The sequence below is a fragment of the Carcharodon carcharias genome, chromosome 26, assembly GCF_017639515.1.
Source record: "Carcharodon carcharias isolate sCarCar2 chromosome 26, sCarCar2.pri, whole genome shotgun sequence".
Lineage (NCBI taxonomy): Eukaryota > Metazoa > Chordata > Chondrichthyes > Lamniformes > Lamnidae > Carcharodon > Carcharodon carcharias.
Window position 1 is genome coordinate 1,922,214 of NC_054492.1, and position 14,626 is coordinate 1,936,839.

The 14,626-nt window shown below is 48.7% G+C and overlaps 1 protein-coding gene across 3 annotated transcripts in view; it reads right to left on the bottom strand.

The window, feature by feature from the left end:
* The window catches only part of lrrk1 (leucine-rich repeat kinase 1), a 262,189-nt gene that overhangs the window by 180,164 nt on the left and 67,399 nt on the right, over window positions 1-14,626 (bottom strand). For 2 of the 3 annotated variants that reach the window (XM_041175192.1, XM_041175193.1), the window contains exons 7-9: window positions 2,813-3,039; window positions 698-825; window positions 131-294 (exon numbers count right to left, since the gene is read on the bottom strand). The exons of the other annotated variant lie outside the window; for it this stretch is intronic. In XM_041175192.1, coding sequence (XP_041031126.1) covers window positions 131-294; window positions 698-825; window positions 2,813-3,039 — 519 coding nt within the window. The remainder of the gene's footprint in view (window positions 1-130; window positions 295-697; window positions 826-2,812; window positions 3,040-14,626) is intronic. 3 annotated transcript variants of the gene reach the window in all.

A 14,626-nucleotide genomic window follows, 5' to 3' on the forward strand; every position in this document is an offset into this window, starting at 1 on the left:
ATCCAGTTATGGTGCAGTCACTGCTTTCCACAGCACACTGATTTAAAACCTGGTTCAATTCCAGACCCCCCCCTCAACCTTTTGTTCAGTTTAAACAAATTCTTTGTGAATTCTGTAAAACTGTACTTACCAAAGGACAGGCCCAGGGTTCAGGAAAGCACTTGAGCATATTCTGAGACACTTTCAGGCTGCTCAGGGATTTGAAACAGTGCAGGAAAGTTGTGGGCAAAAGCTCAAGTTTATTGTCAGAAACATCGAGCGCCTGCAGTTTCCGCAATCCAATCCAGTTCGTTGCTGGAGGTAAAGGAATTGACCATTTAACTGACCAATTACACAGGAGTTGACAATTTAACTGACCAATCACACAAGAGTCAATCCTTTAACTAACCAATCACACAGGAGTCAATCCTTTAACTAACCAATCACACAGGGGTCAATCATTTAACTAACCAATCACACAGGGGTCAATCATTTAACTAACCAATCACAATGGAGTCAATCATTTAACTGACCAAACACACAGTGGTCAATAATGTAACTAACCAATCACACAAGAGTTGACAATTTAACTGACCAATCACACAGGAGTCGATCATTTAACTGACCAATCACACAGGAGTCGATCATTTAACTGACCAGTCACACAGTGTAAAGAAAGTACAATTTGGGATATTTTCTCAGATTAAGATCGCTGTACCTTTCTCCTCATCAAATAATTTCTCCAGTAAATTAGTGAAAGCTGTGAGTTTTTCAAGCTTTGGGAGATGTAAGAAGCCAGTGGGCAGGCAGCTCAGTTGGTTCCTTGACACATCAATCTCCAGTATGCTAAAGAAATAGAACATAATCCTGTTAATTCCATTGTTGACACCAGCCACACTATTACCTCTACCTCTACTCAGAATGTTTAAGTCCGAGAAGTCCCAGACCTGAGATTTCCAAATGTGCTGATTCTAAGCTTTAAAGAAAGAAACACTTGCCTATATATAACATCTTTCACAACCACCAGACATCTCAAAGAGAATAAAGCGATACCTCAAGTTAGTCACTGCTGTATTGTGGGAGCACAACAGTCAATTTGCACACAGCAAACTCCCACAAACAGCAATGTGATAATGCCCTGTTAACCTTTTTGTTTATGTTGAATCGGGGATAACTATCGGCCAGGGACAACTCCCCTGCTCTTCCTCAAATGGTGCCATTGGATCTTTTACATCCACCCGAGAGGGCAGACATAGCCTCGGTTTAACAGCTAATCTGAAAGATGTCAGCTCCGCAAGTGCAGAGTTCCCTCAGTACTGCACTAGAGTATCAGTCTGGAGTGGGAGTGGAACTTAAATCCACAACCATCTGAGTCACTGGGAGGAGTACTACCCACTAAGCTATAGTTGATACAGCTCATTGGATTCAGAGATGAATTTATGTTTAATAGAGAAACCCAAGAGCTGAGGGCAGGTTTGATTCAGTTGAACCTGTTGACAGTTGAGTTCTACCCCAGTATCTGTATCACGTCAAGGCCTTGTTGTTTAAATCATTAAACAGTGCCACGTGGTATAATTTAAAGGTTTGGAATCAGCTTCATGCAACTATTGCTATTAGTGCAAATACTCACCAGGTTACTCAGTCTCTGAGGAGAGAACAGTCAGTTTTACACATTAGGTGTGAATTGTTTTTAGAGTTCCTCTCTCTACACAGGTGTTACCTGATCTGCTGAATGTTTCCTGTTTCTGTTTCCATGTTAAATTCAAAGAACAAAGAACAAAGAAAAGTACAGCACAGGAACAGGCCCTTCGGCCCTCCAAGCCTGCACTGATCATATTGCCCATCAACTAAAACATTTTGCACTTCTGTGGTCCATATCCCTCTATTCCCATCCTATTCATGTATTTGTCAAGCTGCCTCTTCAACACCACTATCGTACCTGCTTCCACCACCTCCTCTGGCAGCGAATTCCAGATACTCACTACCCTCTGTGTAAAAAACTTGCCCCACACATCTCCTCTAAAGTTTTCTCCTCTCACCTTAAATCTATGTCCCCTAGTAATTGACTCTTCCACCCTGGGAAAAAGCTTCTGGCTATCTACTCTGTCCATTCCTAGCAGCTGGTTCTGTGTGTATCTCTTCACGTTCCCACTACCTTTAACATTGAAACACACGCAGTGCAAGTTGCGGGCAGATGGTGGGCAGTGGTAATGTCACTGGACTAGCAATCCAGAGGCCCAGGTGAATTCCTTAGGGACATGGGTTCAAATCCCACCACAGCTATTCAAATAATAAAATCTGGAATTGAAAGCTAGTCTTATTAATGGTGACCATGAAACTATCATCAATTGTTGTAAAAACCCAGAGATAAAAACAAAAAACTACGGATGCTGGAAATCCAAAACAAAAACAGAAACAGAAATACCTGGAAAAACTCAGCAGGTCTGGCAGCATCGGTGGAGAAGAGCAAAGTTGATGTTTCGAGTCCTCGACCATAAGTTCTGTTGAAGGGTCATGAGGACTCAAAACGTCAACTTTGTTCTTCTCCGCCGATGCTGCCAGACCTGCTGAGTTTTTCCAGGTATTTCTGTTTTTGTGTTGTTCACATTAGTAGGGAAGTAAATCTGCCATCCTACATGTAACTCCAGACCCACAGCAATGTGGTTGACACTTAACTGCCCTATGAACTGGCCCAGTAAAGCCACTCAGTTCAAGGGCAATAACAAATTGGCAACAAATGCTGGCCTTGCCAGTGATGCCCACATCCCATGAAAGAATAAATTTTAAAAAGGCTGAGTATGGCCTCCAACAACGCCTCTGATTTGTCACTTACCCTGTACAGAGTATTTCTTCTGAAGTGGTTGCGTTGGGCAAGTCCTTCAGCTGGTTTGCAGACAAGTTGAGTTTTTTCAGATGCACTAATCCCCAAGGAATAACTGAAGGAAGGTAAGTGAGGCTGTTCTTACTCAGATCAAGTTCTGTTATTTGATTGGAAACATCTATAAACCAGTCCAACTCTAACCAGGGCAGCCTCAGATGTGACCACTTCAGTGACAAGCCCTGTAATTCAAACACAATAGTCATAGAACCTTACAGTACAGAAGGAGGCCACTTACTCCCATCAGCCCACTTCTCTGCTTTTTCCACCATAGACTTGCAAAGTTTTATTTTTTCAAGTATATATGCAATTCCTTTTTGAAAGTTATTAATCAATCTGCTTCCACCACCATTCAGGCAGTGCATTCCAGATCATAACAACACAAAAACTGTAAAAAAAAACCCCTAATATTGTGTAAAAAATGTTTCTTATCCCGCCTCTGGTTCTTTTGTCCCTTACATCTGTGTCCTCTGGTTACTGGCCAGTATTATATACATTAATTGTATATAAATTGGATATCAACACAGTTTTCAAGTCACTTATACCAGTTGGTTTAACATTGGTGCTAGGAAAGACACCGTGTGATCGTGACATATAAGCCGAGTTTTGAAGCTTTAAAAAACCCTTCCAAAGATCAGGGTGGGCCTACATGCTGAGTTTAAACGTGAGCCACTGGTGTCGGTGTAGGTGTCGCCATTGTGAAATGCGAAAAAAAAATAACACGAGTAATTCAGATTAAATCAACGTGAGAGTTTTACTGAATAAATTAATTCTACAAGGATAGCTTTAACCTTAATCAACATGTTTTAAAAACCATCAAATTTATTGTCGTCACATCAGATGTGAAGAGTTCATCGGATTCATTCTAAGGCACTTTGGCTACAGCATCATCATAAGATCCCACTCTGGATCAGATTTGGCAATCCTGGTTTCAGAATCATCCCTGCACAATAAATAGTCTCCCTTTCCATCCATTGAATTGGATATTCTGCATTTTTTTGAAAGATCTGACAACAATTGATGCATTAATAACATCCTACAGTTTGATGATGGGGGGAAACATCAAGTGGGGCAGTGCACATAATTCCACACTTTGCAAAAGTTTTCCTCCATCAACCATTGGTCCATTCTATTTGGTGCAAACATGATCCTTGAATGGTTTGGCGAGGCACAAAGCCAGAGGTTGAACTATGGACATGAGAATGGAATATCTGCAGTTTGGGTGGTATTTCTTCACATCATCATAATCTTGATAACATCTGAACATGTTCCACCTTAACAAGCTGCATTTGAGTAGGCTATCAGGTCGCCTATTCCACACATCGATCCACAACTTCATTCCATCCTCACCCATCCAACCGTTGTCATGGATATGCACAAAACCTCCTGCAGGAGACTTGATTTTCAGTGTGGTTTTACAATTGAAAATTACCATAGGCTTTAATTTTCTTCAATTGACTGCGCAGGCTAGTACCACCATGAATCTTGTCCTCTTATGTCCTCTGGCTTTCACCAGAACTGTTTTTGAACCTTTCCACTCCTTAATTCGATTGATGGGCATATCAAAATTCAGGGGAGCTTCATCCATGTTGCTGATGTGACATAAAGGGTACTTGTGTTTTTGTCACTGTCTGATGATGAATCACTGGTCATTTTGGCATTGAGGTCATTTAGAGTCTGAGCAATCTTAACCTTCTGCTACAACACTGGACATTTCTGCTTCATAAACCAGCTACACCAACCAGCTGTTGCTCTTGATTTGGCTCACTGAAGTAAGTATAAACACATTGAATCTCTGGCAGCAATGCAACAATTCTGGTGATTTTAGAAGCCTCCCTCCAATGCTTCTTAAAATCAGGCCAGTGGCTGGTCCCTGTTCTCATCGTGCATATGGTCTTGGGCATCTTTTTCAGAGTGGATTCCTCCTTCCATTCTCACACCAGTTTTTCACCAATATCAAATTCCCTCGCTGCAGCACAGTTATTTGATGAGTTAGCAAATGTTACAAAGTTTAGCTTGAATCCAGCTTTATATTTAATTATTTTTACTGTAGGATCCATTTCTGTTCGTCATTCACCACAGGAGAAGTATCACAGAATCTTTACAGTACACAAAGAGGCTATTCAGCCCATCGAGTCTGCACTGGCTCTCTGAAAGAGCATTCCAACTAGACCCACTTCCCTGCCCTATCCCTGTAACCCTGCACATTCTCAGGTAGCAATCCAATTCCCTTTTGAACACCTCGATTGAACCTATCTGTACCACCCTTTCAGGAAGCTTGTTCCAGACTCCAACCACCCTGTGGGTGAAAAAATTTTCCTCACAGCATATTTACACCTTTTGTCAATTATTTTGAATTTGTGCCCTCTAGTTTTTGATGATCTCTTGAGTGGGAACAGTTTCTGACTATTTACCCTGTCCATACCCCTTAGGATCTTGAATACCTCTATCAAGTCTCCTCTCAGCCTTCTTTTCTCCAAGGAAAACAGTTCCAGCCTCTCCAATCTATCCTCATAGATACAGTTCTTTATCCCAGGAATCATTCTTGTGAATCTCCTCTGTACCCTCTCCAATGTCTTCACATCCTTCCTCAAGTATGGCGCCCAGAACTAGATGCAGTCCTCCAGATGGAGCCGAACTAGTGTCTTATACAAGTTCAACATTACCTCCTTACTCTTGTATTCATTGCCCCTATTAATAAAGCCTAAGTTATTATATGTTTTATTAACTACTCTCTCAACATGCCCTGCCATCTTTAATGATCTATGTACATATACACTGAGGCCCCTCTGTTCCTACAACTCCTTTAGAGGCTCTCTCTTTATTTTATACTGTCTCACCATATTCTTCCTGCCAAAATGAATCACCTCACACTTCTCTGCATTGAACTTCATCTGCCCAATCCACCAACATGTCCGTGTCATTTTGAAGTTCAAGACTATCTCCACCACAATTGACAACATTTCCAACCTTTGTATCATCTGTAAATTTTGAAAGCTGGTGGTGAGCTGCCTTCTTGAACCGCTGCAGCCCATGTGGTGTAGGTACACCCACAGCGCTGTTAGAGAGGGAGTTCCAGGATTTTGACCCAGCGACAGTGAAGGAACAGCGATATATTTCCAAGTCAGGACTTGGAGGGGAACTTCCAGGTGGTGGTGTTCCCATCTATCTGCTGTCCTTGTCCTTCTTCCATCCTTAATAATTTCAGCATCTAAGGTGAGTTGCTGATTGCAAAGGCAGGATAAAGGAGGCTGAGGTAAGATAAATTTGGAGCTGATGATCTTCACTGCAACTTTGAACAGGGTCTAAAAGAATTTGGCTTTGTCTGAAGACTTCAAGAGATTCTTAGTGAAGAGGAGGATCAAGTGTTCAAAATGTCCCAACAAATTTCCCAGCAATCACTGTCGTTATGCAGCAAATGCATGGCTGGGGTAATTGGGGGGGCCAGGAAGCTTTGAGGTGGTTGGGGGGTAGTTGGGAGATGGGGTGGTTTAGTCAGTGAGTAGTGGGGGGGGCGGCGGGGTGGGTGGGGTGGTGTGGGACTAATCGGGGGGGATGGGTGAGTTTAGTTGGGTTGTGGCGAAGTTAGTCAGGTGGTCAGGGGTGAGGGGGGGGTGGTTAGTCAGGTTGGGTAGTCAGGGGTAGGAGTTGGGGGCATAGTCAGGGGGGCATCAGTGGAATAGTTACCCAGGAGTTAGAACTGGTTTAAATCCTTCTAACATTTCCTGGGTAACTATTCTGCTAAGTGATTTGGAACTGTCTGAAGTCTTCGACTCTAAATCTGAGTTTCAGAAGGTTCCAGATGCAGGGGAATTGACCAATGGAAGTTGAAACTTCCCAGGGAATTCCTGTGTAGTCAGTGCATGTGGAATTCCGAGGAGTCCCCCAACACATCTTCCAGGGCAGCTCCCAGGTACAAGCCTCCGGAGACCAGAAGATCTGGGCCAAAGTGGTCTCTTTAGTGAAATTGGTTAAAGGATCAATATAGAGAGAAACATCCTGTCCTTCTATAGGATATTTCACATCCACCTGAGATGGCAGACAGGACCTCGAGTTAAATATCTCATCTGAAACACTGTACCATAACAGTGCAGCATTAGTGCCCCTCTCACAATGGAGTACTCCTTCAGAATTAACCTGCCAACAGTGCAGCACTCCCTCAATACTGCGCCTTCGACAGTGCAGCACTCCCTCAATTATGCGCCTTCGACAGTGCAGCACTCCCTCAATACTGCGCCTTCGACAGTGCAGCCCTCCCTCAGAACTGACCCTCCAACATTGCAATGCTCCCTCAATACTGACCCTCCAACATTGCAGTGCTCCCTCAGTACTGACCCTCCAACATTGCAGTGCTCCCTCAATACTGACCCTCCAACATTGCAATGCTCCCTCAGTACTGACCCTCCAACATTGCAATGCTCCCTCAGTACTGACCCTCCAACATTGCAGTGCTCCCTCAATACTGACCCTCCAACATTGCAATGCTCCCTCAGTACTGACCCTCCAACATTGCAATGCTCCCTCAGTACTGACCCTCCAACATTGCAGTGCTCCCTCAATACTGACCCTCCAACATTGCAATGCTCCCTCAGTACTGACCCTCCAACATTGCAATGCTCCCTCAGTACTGACCCTCCAACATTGCAATGCTCCCTCAGTACAGACCCTCCAACATTGCAGTGCTCCCTCAGTACTGACCCTCCAACATGGCAGTGCTCCCTCAGTACTGACCCTCCAACATGGCAGTGCTCCCTCAGTACTGACCCTCCAACATTGCAGTGCTCCCTCAGTATAGACCCTCCAACATTGCAGTGCTCCCTCAGTACTGACCCTCCAACATTGCAGCTTTCCCTCAGTACAGACCCTCTGATAGTGCAGCATTCCGTCAGCACTGACCTTCTGATGGTGCAGCACTCCCTCAGTACTGATCCTCTGACAGTGCAACACTCCCTCAGTACTGATCCTCTGACAGTGCGGCACTCCCTCAGTACTGAACCTCTGATAGTGCAGCACCTCCTCAGTACTGATCCTCTGATAGTGCGGCATTCCCTCAGTACTGATCCTCTGACAGTGTGGCACTTCTTGAGTACTGATCCTCTGACAGTGCAGCACGCCCTCAGTACTGACCCTCCGACAGTGCGGCACTCCCTCAGTACTGATCCTCTGACAGTGTGGCACTCCCTCAGTACTGATCCTCTGACAGTGTGGCACTCCCTCAGTAGTGATCCTCTGACAGTGCAGCACTCCCTCAGCACTGACCCTCTGACAGTGCTGCACTCCCTCAGTACTGACCCCCTGACAGTGTGGCACTCCTTCAGTAGTGATCCTCTGACAGTGCAGCACTCCCTCAGTAGTGATCGTCTGACAGTGCGGCACTCCCTCAGTACTGACCCTCTGACAGTGTGGCACTCCCTCAGTACTGAGCCTCCAACATTGCAATGCTCCCTCAGTACTGACCCTCCAACATTGCAATGCTCCCTCAGTACAGACCCTCCAACATTGCAATGCTCCCTCAATACTGACCCTCCAACATTGCAATGCTCCCTCAGTACAGACCCTCCAACATTGCAGTGCTCCCTCAGTACTGACCCTCCAACATTGCAGTGCTCCCTCAGTACTGACCCTCCAACATTGCAGTGCTCCCTCAGTAAAAACCCTCCAACATTGCAGGGCTCCCTCAGTACTGACCCTCCAACATTGCAGCTTTCCCTCAGTACAGACCTTCTGATAGTGCAGCATTCCCTCAGCACTGACCTTCTGATGGTGCAGCACTCCCTCAGTACTGATCCTCTGACAGTGCAGCACTCCCTCAAGTACTGATCCTCTGACAGTGTGGCACTCCCTCAGTACTGATCCTCTGACAGTGCAGCACTCCCTCAGTACTGATCCTCTGACAGTGTGGCACTCCTTAAGTACTGACCCTCTGACAGTGCAGCACGCCCTCAGTATTGACCCTCCGAGTGTGCAGCGCTCCCTCAGTACTGACACTCCAACATTGCAGCTTTCCCTCAGTACAGACCCTCTGACAATGCAGCACTTCCTCAGCACTGACCTTCTGATGGTGCAGCACTCTTTCAATATTGATCCTCTAACAGTGCGGCACTCCCTCAGTACTGATCCTCTGACAGTGCGGCACTCCCTCAGTACTGACCCTCTGACAGTGCGGCACTCCCTCAGTACTGATCCTCTGACAGTGCGGCACTCCCTCAGTACTGACCCTCTGACAGTGCAGCATTCCCTCAGCACTGACCATCTCATGGTGCAGCACGCCCTCAGCACTGACCTTCTGATGGTGCAGCACGCCCTCAGTATTGACCCTCCGAGTATGCAGCGCTCCCTCAGTACTGACACTCCAACATTGCAGCTTTCCCTCAGTACAGACCCTCTGACAATGCAGCACTTCCTCAGCACTGACCTTCTGATGGTGCAGCACTCTTTCAATATTGATCCTCTAACAGTGCGGCACTCCCTCAGTACTGATCCTCTGACAGTGCGGCACTCCCTCAGTACTGACCCTCTGACAGTGCGGCACTCCCTCAGTACTGATCCTCTGACAGTGCGGCACTCCCTCAGTACTGACCCTCTGACAGTGCAGCATTCCCTCAGCACTGACCATCTCATGGTGCAGCACGCCCTCAGCACTGACCTTCTGATGGTGCAGCACGCCCTCAGTATTGACCCTCCGAGTATGCAGCGCTCCCTCAGTACTGACACTCCAACATTGCAGCTTTCCCTCAGTACAGACCCTCTGACAATGCAGCACTTCCTCAGCACTGACCTTCTGATGGTGCAGCACTCTTTCAATATTGATCCTCTGACAGTGCGGCACTCCCTCAGTACTGACCCTCTGACAGTGCGGCACTCCCTCAGTACTGAACCTCTGACAGTGCAGCACTCCCTCAGTACTGATCCTCTGACAGTGCGGCATTCCTTCAGTAGTGATCCTCTGACAGTGTGGCACTCCCTCAGTACTGATCCTCTGACAGTGTGGCACTCCCTAAGTACTGACCCTCTGACAGTGCAGCACGCCCTCAGTATTGACCCTCCGAGTGTGCAGCACTCACTCAGTACTGACCCTCTGACAGTGTGGCACTCCCTCAGTAGTGATCCTCTGATAGTGCAGCACTCCCTCAGTACTGATCCTCTGACAGTGCAGCACTCCCTCAGTACTGACCCTCTGACAGTGTGGCACTCCCTAAGTACTGACCCTCTGACAGTGCAGCACGCCCTCAGTATTGACCCTCCGAGTGTGCAGTGCTCCCTCAGTACTGACACTCCAACATTGCAGCTTTCCCTCAGTACAGACCCTCTGACAATGCAGCACTTCCTCAGCACTGACCTTCTGATGGTGCAGCACTCTTTCAATATTGATCCTCTAACAGTGCGGCACTCCCTCAGTACTGATCCTCTGACAGTGCGGCACTCCCTCAGTACTGACCCTCTGACAGTGCGGCACTCCCTCAGTACTGATCATCTGATGGTGCAGCGCTCCCTCAGTACTGATCCTCTGACAGTGTGGCACTCCCTCAGTACTGATCCTCTGACAGTGCGGCACTCCCTCAGTACTGACCCTCTGACAGTGCAGCATTCCCTCAGCACTGACCATCTCATGGTGCAGCACGCCCTCAGCACTGACCTTCTGATGGTGCAGCACGCCCTCAGTATTGACCCTCCGAGTGTGCAGCGCTCCCTCAGTACTGACACTCCAACATTGCAGCTTTCCCTCAGTACAGACCCTCTGACAATGCAGAACTTCCTCAGCACTGACCTTCTGATGGTGCAGCACTCTTTCAATATTGATCCTCTGACAGTGCGGCACTCCCTCAGTACTGATCCTCTGACAGTGCAGCACTCCCTCAGTACTGATCCTCTGACAGTGCGGCATTCCTTCAGTAGTAATCCTCTGACAGTGTGGCAATTCCTCAGAACTGACCCTCCAACATTGCAATGCTCCCTCAATACTGACCCTCCAACATTGCAGTGCTCCCTCAGTACTGACCCTCCAACATTGCAGTGCTCCCTCAATACTGACCCTCCAACATTGCAATGCTCCCTCAGTACTGACCCTCCAACATTGCAATGCTCCCTCAGTACTGACCCTCCAACATTGCAGTGCTCCCTCAATACTGACCCTCCAACATTGCAATGCTCCCTCAGTACTGACCCTCCAACATTGCAATGCTCCCTCAGTACTGACCCTCCAACATTGCAGTGCTCCCTCAATACTGACCCTCCAACATTGCAATGCTCCCTCAGTACTGACCCTCCAACATTGCAATGCTCCCTCAGTACTGACCCTCCAACATTGCAATGCTCCCTCAGTAAAAACCCTCCAACATTGCAGGGCTCCCTCAGTACTGACCCTCCAACATTGCAGCTTTCCCTCAGTACAGACCTTCTGATAGTGCAGCATTCCCTCAGCACTGACCTTCTGATGGTGCAGCACTCCCTCAGTACTGATCCTCTGACAGTGCAGCACTCCCTCAAGTACTGATCCTCTGACAGTGTGGCACTCCCTCAGTACTGATCCTCTGACAGTGCAGCACTCCCTCAGTACTGATCCTCTGACAGTGTGGCACTCCTTAAGTACTGACCCTCTGACAGTGCAGCACGCCCTCAGTATTGACCCTCCGAGTGTGCAGCGCTCCCTCAGTACTGACACTCCAACATTGCAGCTTTCCCTCAGTACAGACCCTCTGACAATGCAGCACTTCCTCAGCACTGACCTTCTGATGGTGCAGCACTCTTTCAATATTGATCCTCTAACAGTGCGGCACTCCCTCAGTACTGATCCTCTGACAGTGCGGCACTCCCTCAGTACTGACCCTCTGACAGTGCGGCACTCCCTCAGTACTGATCCTCTGACAGTGCGGCACTCCCTCAGTACTGACCCTCTGACAGTGCAGCATTCCCTCAGCACTGACCATCTCATGGTGCAGCACGCCCTCAGCACTGACCTTCTGATGGTGCAGCACGCCCTCAGTATTGACCCTCCGAGTATGCAGCGCTCCCTCAGTACTGACACTCCAACATTGCAGCTTTCCCTCAGTACAGACCCTCTGACAATGCAGCACTTCCTCAGCACTGACCTTCTGATGGTGCAGCACTCTTTCAATATTGATCCTCTGACAGTGCGGCACTCCCTCAGTACTGACCCTCTGACAGTGCGGCACTCCCTCAGTACTGAACCTCTGACAGTGCAGCACTCCCTCAGTACTGATCCTCTGACAGTGCGGCATTCCTTCAGTAGTGATCCTCTGACAGTGTGGCACTCCCTCAGTACTGATCCTCTGACAGTGTGGCACTCCCTAAGTACTGACCCTCTGACAGTGCAGCATTCCCTCAGCACTGACCATCTCATGGTGCAGCACGCCCTCAGCACTGACCTTCTGATGGTGCAGCACGCCCTCAGTATTGACCCTCCGAGTGTGCAGCGCTCCCTCAGTACTGACACTCCAACATTGCAGCTTTCCCTCAGTACAGACCCTCTGACAATGCAGAACTTCCTCAGCACTGACCTTCTGATGGTGCAGCACTCTTTCAATATTGATCCTCTGACAGTGCGGCACTCCCTCAGTACTGATCCTCTGACAGTGCAGCACTCCCTCAGTACTGATCCTCTGACAGTGCGGCATTCCTTCAGTAGTAATCCTCTGACAGTGTGGCAATTCCTCAGTACTGACCCTCTCACAGTGCAGCGCCTCTTCAGTTCTGACTCTCTGACAGTGCAGCACTCCCTCAGTACTGATCCTCTGACAGTGCGGCACTCCCTCAGTACTGATCCTCTGACAGTGTGGCACTCCCTAAGTACTGACCCTCTGACAGTGCAGCACGCCCTCAGTATTGACCCTCCGAGTGTGCAGCACTCACTCAGTACTGACCCTCTGACAGTGTGGCACTCCCTCAGTAGTGATCCTCTGATAGTGCAGCACTCCCTCAGTACTGATCCTCTGACAGTGCAGCACTCCCTCAGTACTGATCCTCTGACAGTGTGTGGCACTCCCTCAGTAGTGATCCTCTGACAGTGCGGCACTCCCTCAGTACTGATCCTCTGACAGTGTGGCACTCCCTCAGTACTGATCCTCTGACAGTGCGGCACTCCCTCAGTACTGATCCTCTGACGGTGCGGCATTCCTTCAGTAGTGATCCTCTGACAGTGTGGCACTTCCTCAGTACTGATCCTCTGACAGTGCGGCACTCCCTCAGTACTGATCCTCTGACAGTGTGGCACTCCCTAAGTACTGACCCTCTGACAGTGCAGCACGCCCTCAGTATTGACCCTCCGAGTGTGCAGCACTCACTCAGTACTGACCCTCTGACAGTGTGGCACTCCCTCAGTAGTGATCCTCTGATAGTGCAGCACTCCCTCAGTACTGATCCTCTGACAGTGCAGCACTCCCTCAGTACTGATCCTCTGACAGTGCAGCACTCCCTCAGTACTGACCCTCTGACAGTGTGGCACTCCCTAAGTACTGACCCTCTGACAGTGCAGCACGCCCTCAGTATTGACCCTCCGAGTGTGCAGTGCTCCCTCAGTACTGACACTCCAACATTGCAGCTTTCCCTCAGTACAGACCCTCTGACAATGCAGCACTTCCTCAGCACTGACCTTCTGATGGTGCAGCACTCTTTCAATATTGATCCTACAACAGTGCGGCACTCCCTCAGTACTGAGCCTCTGACAGTGCGGCACTCCCTCAGTACTGACCCTCTGACAGTGCGGCACTCCCTCAGTACTGATCATCTGATGGTGCAGCACTCCCTCAGTACTGATCCTCTGACAGTGTGGCACTCCCTCAGTACTGATCCTCTGACAGTGCGGCACTCCCTCAGTACTGACCCTCTGTTAGTGCAGCATTCCCTCAGCACTGACCATCTCATGGTGCAGCACGCCCTCAGCACTGACCTTCTGATGGTGCAGCACGCCCTCAGTATTGACCCTCCGAGTGTGCAGCGCTCCCTCAGTACTGACACTCCAACATTGCAGCTTTCCCTCAGTACAGACCCTCTGACAATGCAGAACTTCCTCAGCACTGACCTTCTGATGGTGCAGCACTCTTTCAATATTGATCCTCTGACAGTGCGGCACTCCCTCAGTACTGATCCTCTGACAGTGTGGCACTCCCTCAGTACTGAACCTCTGACAGTGCAGCACTCCCTCAGTACTGATCCTCTGACGGTGCGGCATTCCTTCAGTAGTGATCCTCTGACAGTGTGGCACTTCCTCAGTACTGATCCTCTGACAGTGCGGCACTCCCTCAGTACTGATCCTCTGACAGTGTGGCACTCCCTAAGTACTGACCCTCTGACAGTGCAGCACGCCCTCAGTATTGACCCTCCGAGTGTGCAGCACTCACTCAGTACTGACCCTCTGACAGTGTGGCACTCCCTCAGTAGTGATCCTCTGATAGTGCAGCACTCCCTCAGTACTGATCCTCTGACAGTGCAGCACTCCCTCAGTACTGATCCTCTGACAGTGCAGCACTCCCTCAGTACTGACCCTCTGACAGTGTGGCACTCCCTAAGTACTGACCCTCTGACAGTGCAGCACGCCCTCAGTATTGACCCTCCGAGTGTGCGGTGCTCCCTCAGTACTGACACTCCAACATTGCAGCTTTCCCTCAGTACAGACCCTCTGACAATGCAGCACTTCCTCAGCACTGACCTTCTGATGGTGCAGCACTCTTTCAATATTGATCCTCTAACAGTGCGGCACTCCCTCAGTACTGAGCCTCTGACAGTGCGGCACTCCCTCAGTACTGACCCTCT